This window comes from Pseudophryne corroboree, chromosome 4 (genome assembly GCF_028390025.1).
Source record: "Pseudophryne corroboree isolate aPseCor3 chromosome 4, aPseCor3.hap2, whole genome shotgun sequence".
Taxonomy (NCBI): domain Eukaryota; kingdom Metazoa; phylum Chordata; class Amphibia; order Anura; family Myobatrachidae; genus Pseudophryne; species Pseudophryne corroboree.
In genome coordinates, this window is record NC_086447.1 from 927,424,882 (window position 1) to 927,447,914 (window position 23,033).

General features: G+C 46.6%; 1 protein-coding gene across 1 annotated transcript in view; it reads left to right on the forward strand.

Moving 5' to 3' along the window:
* Positions 1–23,033, forward strand: part of PPP2R5A (protein phosphatase 2 regulatory subunit B'alpha) — a 170,451-nt gene that overhangs the window by 112,758 nt on the left and 34,660 nt on the right. The window contains exons 4-5 of the mRNA XM_063919047.1: positions 35–127; positions 20,798–20,928. Of these exons, the coding sequence (XP_063775117.1) occupies positions 35–127; positions 20,798–20,928 (224 nt within the window). The remainder of the gene's footprint in view (positions 1–34; positions 128–20,797; positions 20,929–23,033) is intronic.

Genomic DNA, 23,033 nt, shown 5'->3' on the forward strand with positions numbered 1-23,033 from the left:
AATTAAAAGGATTCTTTCTAAATTTGTTTTCCAGCTGGTATACGAGTTTTTCCTGAGATTTTTGGAGAGTCCGGACTTTCAGCCTAGTATTGCAAAGAGGTTTGTGGACCAGAAATTTGTACAACAGGTAATTATTACATTCTCTTGTTATTGTGCAACTTGATTGGAACTTACTTGTAGTTTTGTTTATAATTTGGTCATTTTTATTTTGTCTATTGTGGTTTCTGTCTGCCAGCATGAAAAGTACAGTGTACAAATTATCAATGCAAGTGTTTTGTGGTAATTGCGCATTGCGATGGTATGTAGGCGTTCTGGTGACAGAAGGTGATGTTGTTGTCTGCAGTGTGATACGCAATCGGGAGTTGATGTCTCTGATTATAAAAGACATGAGTGGTATGAGAACATATTTCTGTTAGTGGTAATTGCTAGTGGTTCTACAGTCAGTCTACCCCGTCTGTGTCACCCCTGTCTGTATTCCCCTCCTCTTTAGATTGTAAGCTCCCATAAGCAGGGCCCTGCTCCCTTGTGTGCATTCCTTCTCTTACTTATATGATCATCTACTCCCTATAATGGGTTGGGTACGAAACCCCGACAGACAGAATACGGACAGCGGCATCCCAACAGATCGCTGTATTTTTACCCTAATTCACCCCTCCTGCAGCCTAACCTTAACACAAGACACCCCCTTCCCCCCCCCCCCCCGCTGCTTAACCCTAACCATCCCCCTAATGCACAGGTTCTCAAACTCTGTCCTCGGGGGCCCACACAGTGCATGTTTTGCAGGTAACCCAGCAGGTGCACAGGTGTATTAATTACTCACTGACACATTTTAAAAGATCCACAGGTGGAACTAATTATTTCACTTGCGATTCTGTGAGGAGACCTGCAAAACATGCACTGTGTGGGCCCCCGAGGACCGAGTTTGAGATCCTCTGCCCTAATGCCTATCCCTAACCCCAAGGCCAGTACTTTCAGGATCCATCAGGATTTAAACAGTCTTGAATCCCACTGTACCAGGTACTTGTCCTGCATTGTCTTTTACTGTAAGTCACAGTTTTCTTGTGTGCTCATTTGTTTATATGCTTTGTTAGGCGCTGCAGACACCTTGTGGCACCATATAAATAAAGGTCTTCCCCTACAGTATAAGGCAGGTATACACTGTACAAAGCAGAGAACAGATGTACACATATATTGAAACACCTTCTAGCTGTGCCGACACTAACCTGACCTCTGATTACAGTAACTCAGATCCTGTCCACTAGAATACATACCCGCAGCAGCCTAATAACCGGCAACGGTATGCAGCGGTCACCGTGGAGTCGGTACATTACGCCTGACAGTGCGTCATGCCACCTAGATCAATTCTCATTTTACTCTAAGGAAATGCGCACCTTTAAACATGCAGCTGTAATAGCTATAATAATTATTGGGCACCCAAAAGAGCGATTTATTGTTCTGTGCGCAAATCAATTACTGCACTCGTTGCGCTCAAATAGACCATGTTTGGCGCATATCGCTGCTAAACCCAACTAAAGAATTGGCAGCGAAAAGGGCCATTTGGGCAACCAAACAGGACACTCCGCACAATTCTGCTCACCACCTCTGTAGGCTGCCAGCAGCACTTGCGCCCAAACGGAGTAACAATTGAATTGCTTCATCGGGCGCCCATTAACTAGTGCCACCAGCGACACCGTTTTATCACCCTTTAAAATAATAAAATAAATAGAAAACAAAAAATGTAATTGTTAAATACACTCTGTGACGCTATAGGAAGGGGCACGTATTATACACGCGAAGAGCAGAAAATAAACAATAGGAAACATTCTCTATAGAGATCAGACTTTTATGAGGACTTGTCCTCAGACTGAAGGTGTGGGAACAGTAATTGTATAATTGTAGTATACTGTATGTATAAATTGAAATCACCTGTGCCATACGAGCCCAGTACTTATATGGGGTCGATTTATTTCGCTGTGGGGGTCTGCTTTATCCACGTAGGACTCGTCTCCCCAGGGTGTTTGTACCCATAATTGGTGGGAGTGTGCACAGAAGCACATTAGGCGGGGCCTTGATCTTCATTGAATCATCATCATATATATATATATATATATAACAAAAGATAACCCTTTTTTTGCTCTATATCGCTAGTCTCAAACCACTAAGAAATACCCTCTGTCAGATGAGCTATTAAGAGTAGATATGGAAATAGAAAAAGATTCTCGTGGGAGCCAATATGCCTTTAGTATGACAATATTTAAAAGTTTTTATTCATACAAAAATGAACGATATTTGTAACCTAAACATTCGTCATTGGTACAAATTTCTAAAAATTCAATAAAACAATATAACAATCTTATACATAGACTTTTTCCAGTTGATGTGAGGAATTTACAGTCAGGTGATCACAGTCAGAACTTGAAAGAGATGTATCTCCAACCAGATGCTTGTGGCAGAGGCTTTATTAACCCAATATCGCAACCTGGTAGTTGTGATCCTGTGAGGTTGTATCTGTCTGTCCCTGTGATAAAGGAGTAGTGCTGTTCAGGATTTGAAATTTCTTAAGACCCATTTTTGGTGATACTTATTGAAGCAGATGTGGATTGTGGGGTTCTACTATCCTTGAAGAGATTAGGGAATATTACACCATCTAACTTCAATCTAATTGTTATTTTCTGTTACGATGAAGTCTATTTAGATACCATATCAATTGAAACGAACGTGTGATTGGATGTAACATTGACAATTTTAACCAGTTTTAACCAGTGGTAATCCATTCTGTTATAAGAACTGATTTTAAACCCCTGATGAAGTCCTAACTGACGAAACACGTTGGATTTCGCGATATTGGGTTAATAAAGCCTCTGCCACAAGCATCTGGTTGGAGATGCATCTCTTTCAAGTTCTGACTGTGATCACCTGACTGTTAATTCCTCACATCAACTGGAAAATGTCTATGTATAAGATTGTTATATTGTTTTATTGAATTTTTAGAAATTTGTACCAATGACGAATGTTTAGGTTACAAATATCGTTCATTTTTGTATGAATAAAAACTTTTAAATATTGTCATACTAAAGGCATATTGGTTCCGACGAGAATCTCTCTCTCTCTCTATATATATATATATATATATATATATATATATATATATATATATATATATATATATATATATATATATATATATATATATATATATATATAGCAGTGGAAATAAGTGTGGCACTGGGAGTCTTGTAATTGAAGTGAAGAAAAGCCGTGTATTTATTAGATCTACGTTTCGGGGACGCAGCCCCTTCGCCTCTAGGATAGATACCTCCGTGCAGCATGATGTTATTACGAACATTCACACTGTGCACAGTTTATCGTCACGGAGGATGGTACAGTGTGCGGGTGGGGGTTGCTAGGAGACGGAAACAATGGGAGTATGTAACCTGTAGAAGTGTCATATTCTCTTCCTGTAGCAAATGATTTACAACCAATGAGAGCAGGAATATTGCTATGTGTGTATGTGTAGGCACAGAAACCATTCTTCATAATTTGTACATTATTGTTGGACATTTGGTCCTGATTTGTATCAATCGTGTTGAATTTTATAATTATATTATTATGTTTATTTCTCTATCGTCCTAGTGGATGCTGGGGTTCCTGAAAGGACCATGGGGAATAGCGGCTCCGCAGGAGACAGGGCACAAAAAGTAAAGCTTTAGGATCAGGTGGTGTGCACTGGCTCCTCCCCCTATGACCCTCCTCCAAGCCTCAGTTAGATTTTTGTGCCCGGCCGAGAAGGGTGCAATCTAGGTGGCTCTCCTAAAGAGCTGCTTAGAAAAGTTTAGCTTAGGTTTTTTATTTTACAGTGAGTCCTGCTGGCAACAGGATCACTGCAACGAGGGACTTAGGGGAGAAGAAGTGAACTCACCTGCGTGCAGGATGGATTGGCTTCTTTGGCTACTGGACATTAGCTCCAGAGGGACGATCACAGGTACAGCCTGGATGGTCACCGGAGCCTCGCCGCCGGCCCCCTTGCAGATGCTGAAACAAGAAGAAGGTCCAGAATCGGCGGCATGAAGACTCCTCAGTCTTCTTAAGGTAGCGCACAGCACTGCAGCTGTGCGCCATTTCCTCTCAGCACACTTCACACGGCAGTCACTGAGGGTGCAGGGCGCTGGGAGGGGGGCGCCCTGGGAGGCAATGAAAACCTATTTTTGGCTAAAAATACCTCACATATAGCCTCCGGGGGCTATATGGAGATATTTAACCCCTGCCAGAATCCGTTAAGAGCGGGAGACGAGGCCGCCGAAAAAGGGGCGGGGCCTATCTCCTCAGCACACAGCGCCATTTTCCCTCACAGAAAGGCTGGAGGGAAGGCTCCCAGGCTCTCCCCTGCACTGCACTACAGAAACAGGGTTAAAACAGAGAGGGGGGGCACTAATTTGGCGTTAGAAATATATAAAAAAGATGCTATAAGGGAAAACACTTATATAAGGTTGTCCCTATATAATTATAGCGTTTTTGGTGTGTGCTGGCAAACTCTCCCTCTGTCTCTCCAAAGGGCTAGTAGGTCCTGTCCTCTATCAGAGCATTCCCTGTGTGTGTGCTGTGTGTCGGTACGTGTGTGTCGACATGTATGAGGACGATGTTGGTGAGGAGGCGGAGCAATTGCCTGTAATGGTGATGTCACTCTCTAGGGAGTCGACACCGGAATGGATGGCTTATTTAGGGAATTACGTGATAATGTCAACACGCGCCAAGGTCGGTTGACGACATGAGACGGCCGACAAACAATTAGTACCGGTCCAGACGTCTCAAAAAAAAAAACACCGTCAGGGGTTTTAAAACGCCCGTTTACTTTAGTCGGTCGACACAGACAGGGACACTGAATCCAGTGTCGACGGTGAATAAACAAACGTATTCCTTATTAGGGCCACACGTTAAGGGCAATGAAGGAGGTGTTACATATTTCTGATACTACAAGTACCACAAAAGAGGGTATTATGTGGGATGTGAAAAAACTACCGTAGTTTTTCCTGAATCAGATAAATTAAATGAAGTGTGTGATGATGCGTGGGTTCCCCCCGATAGAAAATATGGGCGGTATACCCTTTCCCGCCAGAAGTTAGGGCGCGTTGGGAAACACCCCTTAGGGTGGATAAGGCGCTCACACGCTTATCAGAACAAGTGGCGGTACCGTCTATAGATAGGGCCGTCCTCAAGGAGCCAGCTGACAGGAGGCTGGAAAATATCATAAAAAGTATATACACACATACTGGTGTTATACTGCGACCAGCGATCGCCTCAGCCTGGATGTGCAGAGCTGGGGTGGCTTGGTCGGATTCCCTGACTAAAAATATTGATACCCTTGACAGGGACAGTATTTTATTGACTATAGAGCATTTAAAGGATGCATTTCTATATATGCGAGATGCACAGAGGGATATTTGCACTCTGGCATCAAGAGTAAGTGCGATGTCCATATCTGCCAGAAGATGTTTATGGACACGACAGTGGTCAGGTGATGCAGATTCCAAACGGCACAAAGGTGTATTGCCGTATAAAGGAAGAGGAGTTATTTGGGGACGGTCCATCGGACCTGGTGGCCACGGCAACTGCTGGAAAATCCACCATTTTTACCCTAAGTCACATCTCTGCAGAAAAAGACACCGTCTTTTCAGCTTCTGTCCTTTCGTCCCTATAAGATAATATCTGCCCAGGGATAGAGGAAAGGGAAGAAGACTGCAGCAGGCAGCCCATTCCCAGGAACAGAAGCGTTCCACCGCTTCTGACAAGCTCTCAGCATGGCGCTGAGACCGTACAGGACCCCTGGATCCTACAAGTAGTATCCCAGGGGTACAGATTGGAATGTCGAGACGTTTCCCCTGCGCAGGCTCCTGAAGTCTGCTTTACCAAGGTCTCCCTCCGACAAGGAGGCAGTATGGGAAACAATTCACGAGCTGTATTCCCAGCAGGTGATAATTAAATTACCCCTCCTACAACAAGAAAAGGGGTATTATTCCACACTATATTGTGGTACTGAAGCCAGAAGGCTAGGTGAGACCTATTCTAAATCTAAAAAAATTTGAACACTTACAAAGGTTCAAATCAAGATGGAGTCACTCAGAGCAGTGATAACGAACCAGGAAGAAGGGGACTATATAGTGTCCCGGGACATCAGGGATGCTTACCTCTATGTCCAAAATTTGCCCTTATCACTAAGGGTACCTCAGGTTCGTGGTACAGAACTGTCACTATCAGTTTCAGACGCTGCCGTTTGGATTGTCCACGGCACCCCGGGTCTTTACCAAGGTAATGGCCGAAATGATGGTTCTTCTTCGAAGAAAAGGCGTCTTAATTATCCCTTACTTGGACGATCTCCTGATAAGGGCAAAGTCCAGGGAACAGTTGGAGGTCGGAGTAGCACTATCTCGGATACTGTTACAACAGCAGGGGTGGATTCTAAAGATTCCAAAATCGCAGCTGATCCCGACAACAAGTCTCCTGTGCTTAGGGATGATTCTGGACACAGTCCAGAAAAAGGTGTTTCTCCCGGAAGAGAAAGCCAGGGAGTTATCCGAGCTAGTCAGGAACCTCCAAAAATCAGTGCATCATTGCACAAGGGCCATGGTAAAAAAATGGTGACTTCCTTCGAAGCAATTCCAGTCGGCAGATTTCATGCAAGAACTTTTCAGTGGGATCTGCTGGACAAATGGTCCGGATCGCATCTTCAGATGCATCAGCGGATAACCCTATATCCAAGGACAAGGGTGTCTCTCCTGTGGTGGTTACAGAGTGCTCATCTTCTAGAGGGCCGCAGATTCGGCATTCAGTTTTGGATGTTGGTGACCACGGAGGCCAGCCCGAGAGGCTGGGGAGCAGTCACACAAGGAAAAAATTTCCAGGGAGTGTGATCAAGTCTGGAGACTTTTCTCCACATAAATATAGCTAAGGGTAAATTTATAATGCTCTAAGCTTAGCAAGACCTCTGCTTCAAGGTCAGCCGGTATTGATCCAGTGGGATAAAACATCACGGCAGTCGCCCACGTAAATAGACAGGGCGGCACAAGAAGCAGGAGGGCAGTGGCAAAAACTGCAAGGACTTTTCGCTGGGCGGAAAATCATGTGATAGCACTGTCAGCAGTGTTTCATTCCGGGAATGGAAACTGGGAAGCAGACTTCCTCAGTAGGCACGACCTCCGCCCGGCAGAGTGGGAACTTCATGGGGAAGTTTTCCACATGATTGTAAACCGTTGGGAATTACCAAAGGTGGACATGATGGCGTCCCGTCTGAACAAAAAACGGGACAGGTATTGCGCCAGGTTAAGAGACCCTCAGGCAATAGCTGTGGACGTTCTGGTAACACCGTGGGTGTACCAGTCGGTGTATGTGTTCCATCCTCTGCTTTTCATACCTAAGGTACTGAGAATTATAAGACGTAGAGGAGTAAGAACTATACTCATGGCTCCGGATTGGCCAAGAAGGACTTGGTACCCGGAACTTCAAGAGATGCTCACAGAGGACTTATGGCCTCTGCCGCTAAGAAGGGACTTGTTTCAGCAAGTACCATGTCTGTTCCAAGACTTACCGCAGCTGCGTTTGACGGCATGGCGGTGGAACGCCGGATCCTAAGGGAAAAGGCATTCAGGAAGAGGTCATTCCTACCCTGGTCAAAACCAGAAAGGAGGTGACCGCACAACATTATCACCACATGTGGCGAAAATATGTTGCGTGGTGTGAGGCCAGGAAGGCCCCACGAAGAAATTTCAACTCGGTCGATTCCTGCATTTCCTGCAAACAGGAGTGTCTATGGGCCTCAAATTGGGGTCCATTAAGGTTCAAATTTCGGCCCTGTCGATTTTTCTTCCAGAAAGAATTGGCTTCAGTTCCTGAAGTCCAGAAGTTTGTCAAGGGAGTATTGCATATACAACCCCCTTTTGTGCCTCCAGTGGCACTGTGGGATCTCAACGTAGTTCTGGGATTCCTCAAAACACATTGGTTTAAAACCAGTCAAATCTGTGGATTTGAAGCATCTCACATGAAAAGTGAACATGCTCTTGGACCTGGCCTGGACCAGGCGAGTGTCAAATTGGTGGTTTTTTTCTCAAAAAAAGCCCATATCTGTTTGTCCATTCGGACAGGGCAGAGCTGCGGACTCGTCCCCAGTTCTCTCCCTAAGGTGGTGTCAGTGTTTCACCTGAACCAGCTTATTGTGGTGTCTTGCGCCTACTAGGGACTTGGAGGACTCCAAGTTGCTAGATGTGGTCAGGGCCCTGAAAATATAGGTTCCAGGACGGCTGGAGTCAGGAAAACTGACTTGCTGTTATCCTGTATGCACCCAACAAACTGGGTGCTCTTGCTTCTAAGCAGACTTTTGCTAGTTGGATGTGTAATACAATTCAGTTTGCACATTCTGTGGCAGGCCTGCCACAGCCAAAATATGTAAATGCCCATTCCACAAGGAAGGTGGGCTCATCTTGGGCGGCTGCCCGAGGAGTCTCGGCTTTACAACTTTGCCGAGCGGCTATTTAGTCAGGGGCAAACACGTTTGTAAAATCCTACAAATTTGATACCCTGGCTAAGGAGGACCTGGAGTTCTCTCATTCGGTGCTGCAGAGTCATCCGCACTCTCCTGCCCGTTTGGGAGCTTTGGTATAATCCCCATGGTCCTTTCAGGAACCCCAGCATCCACTAGGACGATAGAGAAAATAAGAATTTACTTACCGATAATTCTATTTCTCGGAGTCCGTAGTGGATGCTGGGCGCCCATCCCAAGTGCGGATTATCTGCATTACTTGTACATAGTTACAAAAATCGGGTTATTATTTGTTGTGAGCCATCTTTTCAGAGGCTCCGCTGTTATCATCATACTGTTAACTGGGTTCAGATCACAGGTTGTACAGTGTGATTGGTGTGGCTGGTATGAGTCTTACCCGGGATTCATAAATCCTTCCTTATTGTGTACGCTCGTCCGGGCACAGTATCCTAACTGAGGCTTGGAGGAGGGTCATAGGGGGAGGAGCCAGTGCACACCACCTGATCCTAAAGCTTTACTTTTTGTGCCCTGTCTCCTGCGGAGCCGCTATTCCCCATGGTCCTTTCAGGAACCCCAGCATCCACTACGGACTCCGAGAAATAGAATTATCGGTAAGTAAATTCTTATTTATTTAACTATAAAAAAAAAAATCTATGCATTGTGCAAACGCTGTTTATTTTTAATGGTTTTCGAATGAAACTAGTTTTTAATTTCAGCTGTTTTATTCATTTGAGACTGAACTAGTTGCACTTAGTGGCCTGATGCGGAGTCAGCTGCATTTGTTGGCGATTGCACGTCTATAATATATGCGCTATACGTGTTTCTAGGGTGCTTGCGCAGCTCCGTCAACATTTACATAGCATGCAGCCCTGAGTAGGGTGTCCAGTCGGTCTACTCACCAGATTACCAATACTTCACCCGATCAGTCATTGCAAATATTCTGCCTTTTGTCCCGGATTTTAAGGAATGTAAAGAATCCTCTCGCATCCAATTTACATGGTCAAGTTTACTGAACACCAATCTGGTCATTGACTAGTGATAGAACTATATAGAAACATAGAATTTGACGGCAGATAAGAACCACTTGGCCCATCTAGTCTGCCTCTTTCTCTTACGTCCTAGAGGATGCTGGGGACTCCGTAAGGACCATGGGGTATAGACTGTCTCCGCAGGAGATAGGGCACCTAAAAAGAACTTTGACTATGGGTGTGCACTGGCTCCTCCCTCTATGCCCCTCCTCCAGACCTCAGTTAGATCTTGTGCCCAGAGGAGAATGGGTGCACTGCAGAGAGCTCTCCAGAGTTTTCTGTGGAAAAAGAATTTTGTTAGGTTTTTTATTTTCAGGGAGTCCTGTTGGCAACAGGCTCCCTGCATCGTGGGAACGAGGAGAGAGAAGCAGAGCTGGCTTGTCAAGTTGGGCATTGCTTCTAAGGCTACTGGACACCATTAGCTCCAGAGGGAGTCGGAACACAGGTCTCACCTGGGGTACGTCCCGGAGCCGCGCCGCCGTCCTCCTCACAGATGCCGAAGATAGAAGCCGGATGAGAAGACAGAAGACATCTTAGGCGGCAGAAGACATCAGATCTTCATCTGCGCGCCATTGCTCCCAGTCACACACACTGAGCAGCACTGAAGGGTGCAGGGCGCAGGGGGGGGGGGGGGATATTGAAAAATCACTGGGACCGAAGCCCATAAGTACATATAACAGCGCTATCTAGTCATATATTCCAGTGTTTTTAAGCGCTGGGTGTGTGCTGGCATACTCTCTCTGTCTCTCCTAAGAGCCTGGTTGGGATTTTGTCCCCTTATAGGTAACTCCCTGAGTGTGTGGGGTGTCGGTACGTGTGTGTCGACATGTCTGAGGCGGAAGGCTTCTCCAAGGAGGAGGTGGAGCAAATGAGTGGTGTGTCCCCCGTCGGTTGTGCCGACTCCAGATTGGATGGACATGTGGCATACGTTGCATGCAAGTGTGGCATCTTCACATAAAAGGCTTGATAAGGCTGGTTTAGGGGGGACATCAGGCGGTCAATCCTCAGATTGGACCGACTCACAGGGCCCGTCGGGGTCTCAAAAGCGTCCCTTAACACAAAACACTACTACCGACACGGATTCTGATTCCAGTGTCGACTATGACGAAGTAAAATTGCACCCTAGGGTGACTAAAACCATTCAGTGTATAATTGTGGCAATAAGGGATGTGTTGCATATTGTGGATGAACCCTCGGTCCCCGACACAAGGGTACACATGTTTAAGGAAAAGAAACAGATTATTAACTTTCCCACATCTCATGAATTAAATGAATTCTTTGGAAAAGCTTGGGAGACTCCGGATAAGAGACCGCAGATCCGCAAAATAATTTATATGGCATACCCTTTCCCTAAGCAGGACAGGGAGATTTGGGAATCATCCCCCACTGTGGACAAGGCCCTGACGTGCTTGTCCAAGAAAGTGGCGCTACCGTCTCCTGACACAGCGGCCCTTAAGGACCCTGCAGATCGCAGGCAAGATACTACCTTAAAGTGTATTTATTCTCATACGGGTGCTGTGCTAAGACCGACAATTGCGTCGGCATGGGTGTGTAGCGCAATTGCAGCTTGGACAGATGAGCTGACAGATCAATTTGATAATATGGATAAGGATACTATATTCCTAATTCTAGCCCATATTAAAGACGCAGTCTTATTTATGAGGGATGCTCAAAGGGACATTGGATTGCTAGCTTCTAGGGCCAATGCCATGTCTGTCTCAGCGAGAAGATCCTTATGGACTCGCCAATGGACGGGTGATGCGGATTCCAAAAAACATATGGAAGTACTACCCTATAAGGGTGATGTATTGTTTGGGGATGGGCTGACGGACCTGGTTTCCACAGCTACAGCAGGTAAATAAAAAATTTTACCATATATTCCCCAACAGCAAAAGAAAGTAACACCCTCGTTCGGACCTGAATCCCTGGGTGTTGGAAATAGTTTCCCAGGGTTACAAATTGGAATTCGAGGAGGTGCCCCCGCGCCGATTTTTCAAATCGGCCCTACCAGCTTCCACATCGGAAAGGGATATAGTGTTAGCTGCAATTCAAACGCTGTGTATACAGCAAGTGATAATCAAGGTTCCCCTGCACCAGCAGGGAAGAGGTTACTACTCAACCCTATTTGTGGTCCCGAAACCGGACGGTTCGGTCAGACCTATTGAATCTGAAATCCCTAAACCTGTACATAAAAAGATTCAAATTCAAAATGGAATCTCTCAGAGCGATAATAGCCAACATGGAGGAGGGGGAGTTTATGGTGTCTCTGGACATAAAGGATGCGTACCTTCATGTCCCCATATATGCCCCCCATCAGGAATACCTGAGATTCGCTGTACAGGATTGTCATTACCAATTTCAGACGTTGCCGTTTGGACTTTCCACGGCCCCGAGGATTTTCACCAAGATAATGGCGGAAATGATGGTGGTCCTGCGCAAGCATGGAGTCACAATTATCCCATACTTGGACGATCTCCTGATAAAAGCGAGATCAAGGGACAAATTGCTGAGCAGTGTGGCGCTCTCGCTGAGAGTGCTCCAGCGACACGGTTGGATTCTAAATCTACCAAAGTCACAGTTGATTCCGACAACTCGACTACCGTTCCTAGGTATGATACTGGATACGGAACAAATTAAGGTCTTCCTCCCAATAGAGGAAGCCCAGGACATCCAGAACATGGTCAGAGACCTGCTAAAACCGAAAAGGGTGTCAGTTCACCAATGCACTCGAGTTCTGGGGAAAATGGTGGTGGCCTACGAGGCCATTCCCTTCGGAAGGTTCCATGCAAGGACTTTTCAATGGGACCTTCTGGACAAGTGGTCCGGGTCCCATCTGCACTTACATCGGAAAATAACTCTGTCCCCAGGGACCAGAGTGTCCCTCCTGTGGTGGTTGCAAAGTGCTCACCTCCTGGAGGGTCGCAGGTTCGGAATTCAGGATTGGATCCTGGTTACCACGGACGCGAGCCTCCGAGGATGGGGAGCGGTCACACAGGGAAAACATTTTCAGGGTCTTTGGTCAGACCAGGAGTCCTGTCTACACATCAATGTGTTGGAACTCAGGGCCATTTACAACGGCCTTCGACAAGCGGAGAGTTTTCTTCGAAACCTACCGGTTCTGATTCAGTCAGACAATTTCACAGCAGTGGCTCATGTGAACCGCCAAGGCGGGACAAGAAGCAGAGTCGCGATGGCGGAAGCCACAAGGATCCTTTGCTGGGCGGAAAATCATGTAAGCGCTATGTCAGCTGTCTTCATTCCGGGAGTGGACAACTGGGAAGCAGACTTCCTCAGCAGACACTATCTCCATCCAGGAGAGTGAGGACTTCATCAAGAAGTCTTTGCAGAAGTAACACGTCTTTGGGGAACTCCTCAAATAGACATGATGGCGTCACGCCTCAACAAAAAACTTCGGAGGTATTGCGCCAGGTCTCGGGACCCTCAGGCAATAGCAGTAGACGCTCTGGTAACACTGTGGGTGTTCAAATCGGTCTACGTGTTTCCTCCTCTTCCTCTCATCACAAAAGTGTTGAGGATCATAAGACGAAGAAGAGTACGAACGATACTCGTTGTCCCAGACTGGCCTCGAAGGGCCTGGTACTCGGATCTACAAGAGATGCTCACAGGAGATCCCTGGCCTCTTCCTCTGAGGAAAGACCTGTTGCAACAGGGGCCCTGTGTATTTCAAGACTTACCGCGGTTACGTTTGACGACATGGCGGTTGAACGCCGAATCCTAGCGAAAAAGGGGATTCCGGATGAGGTCATCCCTACTTTACTAAAGGCTAGGAAGGAGGTGACGGTTAAGCATTATCACCGTATCTGGCGAAAGTATGTGTCTTGGTGTGAAACCAAGAATGCACCTACGAAAGATTTTCATCGGGGTCGTTTTCTCCACTTCCTACAGACAGGAGTGGATATGGGCCTGAAATTAGGCTCTGTTAAGGTACAGATTTTGGCCCTCTCGATTTTCTTTCAGAAGGAATTGGCTTCTCTCCCAGAAGTCCAGACGTTTGTAAAGGGAGTGCTGCACATCCAGCCCCCTTTTGTGCCTCCAGTGGCACCATGGGACCTGAACGTGGTGTTGCAGTTCCTAAAATCACACTGGTTTGAACCGCTTAACAAGGTTGAGTTGAAATTTCTTACCTGGAAGGTGGTCATGTTGTTGGCCTTCGCATCAGCAAGGCGAGTGTCAGAATTGGCGGCTTTGTCACACAAGAGCCCCTACTTGATTTTTCATGTGGATCGAGCTGAATTGAGGACACATCCGCAATTTTTGCCTAAAGTGGTTTCTTCGTTCCATATGAGTCAACCTATTGTGGTGCCTGTGGCTACAAGTGACCTGGAGGATTCCAGATCCCTGGACGTAGTCAGGGCCTTAAAAATGTATGTAGCCAGGACGGCTAGAATTAGGAAAACAGAGGCTCTGTTTGTCCTGTATGCGGCCAATAAGATTGGCGCTCCTGCTTCGAAGCAGGCTATTGCTCGCTGGATCTGTAATACGATTCAGCAGGCTCACTCTACGGCTGGATTGCCGGTACCAAATTCGGTTAAGGCCCATTCCACTAGGAAGGTGGGCTCTTCTTGGGCGGCTGCCCGAGGCGTCTCGCCATTACAACTTTGCCGAGCGGCGACTTGGTCGGGGTCAAACACTTTTGTTAAATTCTACAAGTTTGATACCCTGGCTAATGAGGACCTAGCGTTTGCTCAGTCGGTGTTGCGGAGTCATACGCACTCTCCCGCCCGATTGGATGCTTTGGTATAAACCCCATGGTCCTTACGGAGTCCCCAGCATCCTCTAGGACGTAAGAGAAAATAAGATTTTAAACCTACCGGTAAATCTATTTCTCCTAGTCCGTAGAGGATGCTGGGCGCCCGTCCCAGTGCGGAAACGCTGCAAGACTTGTATATAGTTGTTGCTTACATAAGGGTTATGTTACAGTTGACATCGGTCTTGGACCGTTACTGTCGTTTGTTCATACTGTTAACTGGTTATGTATGTTCCAGGTTACATGGTATGATTGGTGTGGGTTGGTATGAATCTTGCCCTTGGATTGCTAGATCCTGCCTTGTATTGTCCATCTCCTCTGGGCACAGTTCTCTAACTGAGGTCTGGAGGAGGGGCACAGAGGGAGGAGCCAGTGCACACCCATGGTCAAAGTTCTTTTTAGGTGCCCTATCTCCTGCGGAGCCCGTCTATACCCTATGGTCCTTACGGAGTCCCCAGCATCCTCTACGGACTAGGAGAAATAGATTTACCGGTAGGTTTAAAATCTTATTTTCTCTATCGTCCTAAGTGGATGCTGGGGTTCCTGAAAGGACCATGGGGAATAGCGGCTCCGCAGGAGACAGGGCACAAAAAAGTAAAGCTTTTACCAGATCAGGTGGTGTGCACTGGCTCCTCCCCCTATGACCCTCCTCCAGACTCCAGTTAGATTTTGTGCCCGAACGAGAAGGGTGCAATCTAGGTGGCTCTCCTAAAGAGCTGCTTAGAGAAAGTTTAGCTTAGGTTTTTTACTTTACAGTGAGTCCTGCTGGCAACAGGATCACTGCAACGAGGGACTTAGGGGAGAAGTAGTGAACTCACCTGCGTGCAGAGTGGATTTGCTGCTTGGCTACTGGACACTAGCTCCAGAGGGACGATCACAGGTACAGCCTGGATGGTCACCGGAGCCGCGCCGCCGGCCCCCTTGCAGACGCTGAAGAGAGAAGAGGTCCAAAATCGGCGGCTGAAGACTCCTCAGTCTTCTTAAGGTAGCGCACAGCACTGCAGCTGTGCGCCATTTTCCTCTCAGCACACTTCACACAACAGTCACTGAGGGTGCAGAGCGCTGGGGGGGGCGCTCTGAGAGGCAAATAAAAACCTTATTAGAGGCAAAAAATACCTCACATATAGCCCACAGAGGCTATATGGAGATATTTAACCCCTGCCTAACTTCAAAAATAGCGGGAGACGAGGCCGCCGAAAAAGGGGCGGGGCCTATCTCCTCAGCACACAGCGCCATTTTCTCTCACAGAAAAGCTGGAGAGAAGGCTCCCAGGCTCTCCCCTGCACTGCACTACAGAAACAGGGTTAAAACAGAGAGGGGGGGCACTGATTTTGGCGATATTGTATATATATAAAAGATGCTATAAGGGAGAAACACTTATATAAGGTTGTCCCTATATAATTATAGCGTTTTTGGTGTGTGCTGGCAGACTCTCCCTCTGTCTCCCCAAAGGGCTAGTGGGTCCTGTCCTCTGTCAGAGCATTCCCGGTGTGTGTGCTGTGTGTCGGTACATGTGTGTCGACATGTATGAGGACGATGTTGGTGAGGAGGCGGAGAAATTGCCTGTAATGGTGATGTCACTCTCTAGGGAGTCGACACCGGAATGGATGGCTTATTTAGAGAATTACGTGAGAATGTCAACACGCTGCAAGGTCGGTTGACGACATGAGACGGCCGACAATCTATTAGGACCGGTCCAGGCGTCTCAGAAACACCGTCAGGGGTTTTAAAAACGCCCATTTACCTCAGTCGGTCGACACGGACACTGAATACAGTGTCGACGGTGAATAAACAAACGTATTTCTCATTAGGGCCACACGTTAAGGGCAATGAAGGAGGTGTTACGTGTTTCTGATACTACAAGTACCACAAGAAAGGGTATTATGTGGGAGTGAAAAAACTACCTGTAGTTTTTCCTGAATCAGATAAAATAAAATGAAGTGTGTGATGATGCGTAGGGTTACCCCGATAGCAAATATTGGCGTTATACCCTTTCCCGCCAGAAATTAGGGTACGTTGGGAAACACCCCTTAGGGTGATAAGGCGCTCACACGCTTATCAAGTGGCGTTACCGTCTCCAGATACGGCCGCCCTCAAGGAGCCAGCTGATAGGAAGCTGGAAAAATATCCTAAAAAGTATATACACACATACGGTGGTTATACTGCGACCAGCGATCGCCATCAGCCTGGAGATGCAGTGCTGGGTTGGCTTGGTCGGATTCCCTGACTGAAAATATTTTATTCATGTAGAGCATTTAATAGGATGCATTCTATATATATGTATGTGAGATGCACAGAGGGATATTTGCTCTCTGGCATCAAGATAAGTGCGTTGTCCATATCTCCCAGAAGATGTCAGGGACACGACAGTGGTCAGGTGATACAGATCCCATACGGCAGATGGAAGTATTGCTGTATAAAGGGAAGGAGTTATTTGGGGGTCGGTCCATCGGACCTGGGGACCACAGCAACAGCTGGGAAATCCAACCTTTTTTACCCCAAGTTACATCTCAGCTAAAAAAGACACCGTCTTTTCAGCCTCAATCTTTCCTTTCCCATGAGGGCATGCAGGCAAAAGGCCAGTCATATCTGCCCAGACATAGAGGTAAGGGAAGTAGACTGCAGCAGGCAGCCCTTTCCCAGGAAAAGAAGCCCTCCACCGCGTCTGCCAAGTCCTCAGCATGACGCTGGGGCCGTGCAAGCGGACTCAAGGTGGGGGGGTAGTCTCAAGAGTCTCAGGGCGCAGTGGGATCACTCGCAAGTTGACCCCTAGATCGTACGAGTATTATCCCAGGGGTAAAGATTGGAGAGTCGAGACATCTTCTCCTCGCAGGTTCCTGAAGTCTGCTTTACCAACGGCTCCCTCCGACAGGGAGGCAGCATTGGAAACAATTCACAAGCTGTATATCCAGCAGGTGATAATCAAAGTACCCCTCCTACGACAAGGAAAAGGGTATTATTTTTCCACACTATATTGTGGTACTGAAGCCAGACGGCTTGGTGACACATAGTCTAAATCTAAAATGTTTTGAACACTTACATAAAAGGTTCAAATCGAGATAAAGTCACTCAGAGCAGTGATAGCGAACCGGAAAAAAGGGGACTATATGGTGTCCCTGGACATCAAGGATTACCTCCATGTCCAAATTTTGTCCTTCTCATCAAGGGTACCTCTGGTTCGTGGTACAGAACTGTCAATATCAGTTTCAGACGATGCCGTTTGAATTATCCACGGCACCCCGGGCCTTTTTACCAAGGTAATGGCCGAAAAGATGTTTCTTCAAAGAAAAAAGGCATCTAAATTATCCCTTACTTGCACGACCTAAAAAGGGCAAGTTCCAGAGAACAGTTGGAGGTCGGAAGAGCACTATCTAAAGTAGTTCTTCGACGGCACGACTGGATTCTAAATATTCCAAGAATCGCAGCTGTTTTCCGACGATACGTCTGCTGTTCCTAGGGATGATTCTGGACACGGTTCAGAAAAAGGTTTTTCTTCCCGAGGAAAAAGCCAAGGAGTTATCCGACCTGTCAGGAACCTCCTAAAACCAGGAAAGGTGTCTGTACATCAATGCACAAGAGTCCTGGGAAAAATGGTGGCTTTTTACGAAGCAATTCCATTCGGCAGATTCCATGCAAGAATTTTCCAAAGGGATCTGTTGGACAAATGGTCAGGGTCGCATCCTCAGATGCACCTGCGAATAACCCTGTCGCCAAGGACAAGGGTATATCTTCTGTGGTGGTTGCAAAAGGCTCATCTATTGGAGGGCCGCAGATTCGGCATACAGGATTTGATCCTGGTGACCACGGACGCCAGCCTGAGAGGTTGGGGAGCAGTCACACAAGGAAGAAACTTCCAGGGGGTATGGACGAACCTGGAAAAGTCTCTTCACATAAACATTCTGGTACTAAGAGCAATCTAAAATGCTCTAAGCCAGGCGGAACCACTCCTGCAAGGAAAACCGGTGTTGATTCAGTCGGACAACATCACGGCGGTCGCCCATGTAAACAGACAGGGCGGCACAAGAAGCAGGAGTGCAATGGCAGAAGCTGCCAAGATTCTTCGCTGGGCGGAGAATCACGTAATAGCACTGTCAGCAGTGTTCTTCCCGGGCGTGGACAACTGGGAAGCAGACTTCCTCAGCAGACACGATATTCACCCGGGAGAGTGGGGTCTTCATCCAGAAGTCTTCCACATGCTAATAAACTGTTGGGAAAGACCAATGGTAGACATGATGGCGTCTCGCCTCAACAAGAAACTGGACAAGTATTGCGCCAGGTTAAGAGATCCACAGGCAATAGCTGTGGACGCACTGGTAACACCTTGGGTGTACAAATCAGTATATGTGTTTCCTCCTCTGCCTCTCATACCAAAGGTATTGAAGATTATACGGTGAAGAGGAGTAAGAACAATACTAGTGGCTCCGGATTGGCCAAGAAGGACTTGGTACCCGGAACTTCAAGAGTTGGTCACGGACGACCCGTGCCCTCTACTTCTGAGAAGGGACCTGCTACAACAGGGTCCCTGTCTCTTTCAAGACTTACCGCGGCTGCGTTTGACGGCATGGCGGTTGAACGCCAGATCCTAAAAGGGAAAGGCATTCCAGAAGAAGTCATTCCTACCTTGATTAAGGCAAGGAAGGAAGTCACCGCGAAACATTATCACCGCATTTGGCGAAAATATGTCGCGTGGTGCGAGGATCGGAGTGTTCCGACGGAGGAATTTCAACTGGGTCGTTTCCTACATTTCCTACAATCAGGATTGTCTATGGGTCTCAAATTGAGATCTATTAAGGTTCAAATTTCGGCCCTGTCAATATTCTTCCAAAAAAGAATTGGCCTCAGTTCCTGAGGTACAGACTTTTGTTAAAGGAGTACTGCATATACAGCCTCCTGTGGTGCCTCCGGTGGCACCGTGGGATCTAAATGTAGTTTTAGATTTCCTCAAATCCCATTGGTTTGAACCATTGAAAAAGGTGGATTTTAAATATCTCACATGGAAAGTGACTATGTTACTGGCCCTGGCTTCCGCCAGGAGAGTATCTGAATTGGCGGCTTTATCTTATAAAAGCCCTTATCTAATCTTCCATTCGGATAGGGCAGAACTGAGGACTCGTCCGCATTTTCTCCCTAAGGTGGTATCAGCGTTTCACCTGAACCAACCTATTGTGGTGCCTGCGGCCACTGGCGACTTGGAGGACTCCAAGTTGTTGGACGTTGTCAGAGCCTTAAAAATATACATTTCAAGGACGGCTGAAGTCAGAAAATCTGACTCGCTGTTGATACTATATGCACCCAACAAGTTGGGTGCCCCTGCTTCTAAGCAGACGATTGCTCGTTGGATTTGTAACACAATTCAACTTGCTCATTCTGTGGCAGGCCTGCCACAGCCTAAATCTGTTAAGGCCCATTCCACAAGGAAGGTGGGCTCATCTTGGGCGGCTGCCCGAGGGGTCTCGGCATTACAATTCTGCCGAGCAGCTACGTGGTCGGGGGAAAACACGTTTGTAAAATTCTACAAATTTGATACCCTGGCAAAAGAGGACTTGGAATTCTCTCATTCGGTGCTGCAGAGTCATCCGCACTCTCCCGCCCGTTTGGGAGCTTTGGTATAATCCCCATGGTCCTTTCAGGAACCCCAGCATCCACTTAGGACGATAGAGAAAATAAGAATTTACTTACCGATAATTCTATTTCTCGGAGTCCGTAGTGGATGCTGGGCGCCCATCCCAAGTGCGGATTATCTGCAATACTGTACATAGTTATTGTTAACAAATTCGGGTTATATTGTTAAGGAGCCATCTTTAAGAGGCTCTTTCTGTTATCATACTGTTAACTGGGTTCAGATCACAAGTTGTACGGTGTGATTGGTGTGGCTGGTATGAGTCTTACCCGGGATTCAAATTGCCTCCCTTATTGTGTACGCTCGTCCGGGCACAGTACCTAACTGGAGTCTGGAGGAGGGTCATAGGGGGAGGAGCCAGTGCACACCACCTGATCTGGTAAAAGCTTTACTTTTTTGTGCCCTGTCTCCTGCGGAGCCGCTATTCCCCATGGTCCTTTCAGGAACCCCAGCATCCACTACGGACTCCGAGAAATAGAATTATCGGTAAGTAAATTCTTATTTTTTTTTTTTTTATCCTTTATGTAATCTCAACCCTTTTTGAACCTTAATTCTTTGTAAGGATATTCATATGTCTATCCCATGCATGTTTAAATTGCTCTACAGCCTTAGCCTCTACCACCTCTGATGGGAGACTATTCCACTTATCCACTACCCTTTCTGTGAAGTAATTTTTCCTTAAATTTCCCCTGAACCTCCCCCCCTCCAGTCTCCGTGTATAGCCGTTAGAATGTATCCCGCTGTATTGGACATCAGACGTAGGCGGCGTTTCTATGCCACACTAGCTTCTGGCTGCTCAGTAAGCAATGCTCAAACCTCAATTTCCCCAAATGACTCTTCTCATCGTGTTCCAGCTGTTGGATCTGTTTGACAGTGAAGATCCCCGAGAGCGAGACTTCCTGAAAACCGTACTACATCGGATTTACGGCAAGTTCCTTGGCCTAAGAGCTTTCATCAGAAAACAAATTAACAACATTTTTCTCAGGTATTGGAATTCAGATTCGTAAGTACACACCACAAGCAGTTGATGTTTGCCACTAGTTGGCGCAGTGATTACAGCACAGTTGCCGCCAATAGACTGTAATAGATGACATGAGAGGTCTGTTGAAACTGTAGTATGTGAGTAGAGTGGAGCTGTATATGCGATCACTCCACCCAAACACGGGCGCTGTGTGACGCTGCAGAGGGTTTGTGTGAGCAAGAGGGCCAATCTCCAGCCTCACTCATTGTGTTCATGAAATCTGATTGGTCCGTCTGCCCACTCTTTGTATACAGCCATTTCTCTTTCATCAACTAGGGGACACTGGAGTGCTCTTTACAGTGGGGATATAGGAGGTTGCAATCTAGAAGTGTGACTAGCTCCTCCCCTTCTATGTCCCCCCTCCAAGCCAGTCTTTTCAATGTGCCCAAGGGAGGTGGTCATGTGCTTCTCCTTGGGACCTACATTTTACGGTGTGAGTGACAATATTCTCCGCCTTAAATGATTTGTGGCTGTTAAATGATCAAAATATCAAGTGGTGTCCAAACTGTAAAAGGTTTTCTAAAATAAAAATAATCTATTTGGTTACATGCAGCTGGCAGTTTCCCATGTTACCCCTCCGTATAGGCTTCTGTTCCTTTCCACCTGGCATAGACCAGGACAGAATTGCACCTCAGATGGGATTCCTAATATACCCAAGAGGACATAAACAGCAACACAACCAGGATGCATGGCGTTCCATACTTAGAGGCGTTCCAAGCCCCACCCCCCGGTGTGTTTCGGTCTGTGTATCGCCACCTGCTCTGTAGGGCAGAAGCAGTTATGTAGTTTAGATTTCTGTAAAGCGTAATTACAATATAGTACAGAGCAAACCTCTCCCCTCTCCTATAAGCAGGGCAGGATTTCCTGTGCCTTGCATAGTTATAGTAGGTTAGATTGAGTGCGTCATTAATGACTGTATTTAACTTTCAAATAAGAATATTCCTAAAACGTGGCCTGTTATGGATGCAGAAGGCTGAGAACCTTAGTATTATATGGTTATGGTCTATCTGGATATGCTTCACATTTTGCATATTAGTCTTAAGTTCAGATCCTTGCAGTTTGGAAAATGTTTGTTTGCGTTGGCATGAAACAGCATTTTTACGAAATAGGTCATGTGACTCCACCTTACACGATGACTACTAAAAATACAAAGGGGTGAGTTCAACTAGCTGTGAGGGGGTAAGTCGCCTTTGCAATGATGTGGAAGTTGCGGCAACAGCACCACAACTCGCTGCCCAGACTCCACCGCTCGCCCTTTAAATCCCAGTGGGAAGATTGTGACAGTGCAAGCCAGTTTTCAAATGTTTGCTGTTTATTATTTCTGAGCTTATATCCTTTCCTCATTCATGTTAGAACTGCCATTGAATGTCGTGTGATTACATTTTAATGCAATAAGAAAACAGTAAGTAGACATAAACTTTGCGTTATAACTTGATAAGAAACGTGTAGAGTGTATTCAGTCTGTTACATCTAGATCTTGTGGCGTAAGCTCATCCCCCAAACATCTCTATAAAGAATAGCGCTCATGTTTTCCAAACGCGCACTGCCGTGGCTGGAAGAGGCATGAAATACTGTAAATGTTTATAGCGGTACGTTATGAAATTACTCCGATAACACATTCCATCTAACCGTATGGTTTCCTGCACGGCCTTTTAAAACAAATAAGGAAATTCTGAAAAATAAGTGTTGCTTTGTGCAGCGGAGTATCTGACCCAATGCTGGTGCGGTATGTAAGACACCGGCTAAGTATAGAAGCAGAATTTCACCTGGGTGCTACGTGTGTTTAGACAAGCAGACATCTGGATTTGGAGAGTGGGGGGAAAGCAGACTGTGCTAGCTGAGCCTTTATACGTGGCTTCTGGTAGGAATCGTACATGTACAGGGCTCTTCCCCCTAACTGTAAGAGTGGTGCATAGTAGAGATGAGCGGGTTCGGGTTTTACTCTGTTCTCAAAACGGCATCTTATTGGCTATCCAAAACACGAGACATCCGTGAGCCAATAAGATGCCGTTTTGAGAACCGAGTAAAACCGAACCTGCTCATCTCTAGTGCATGGTGACGTTCTATCC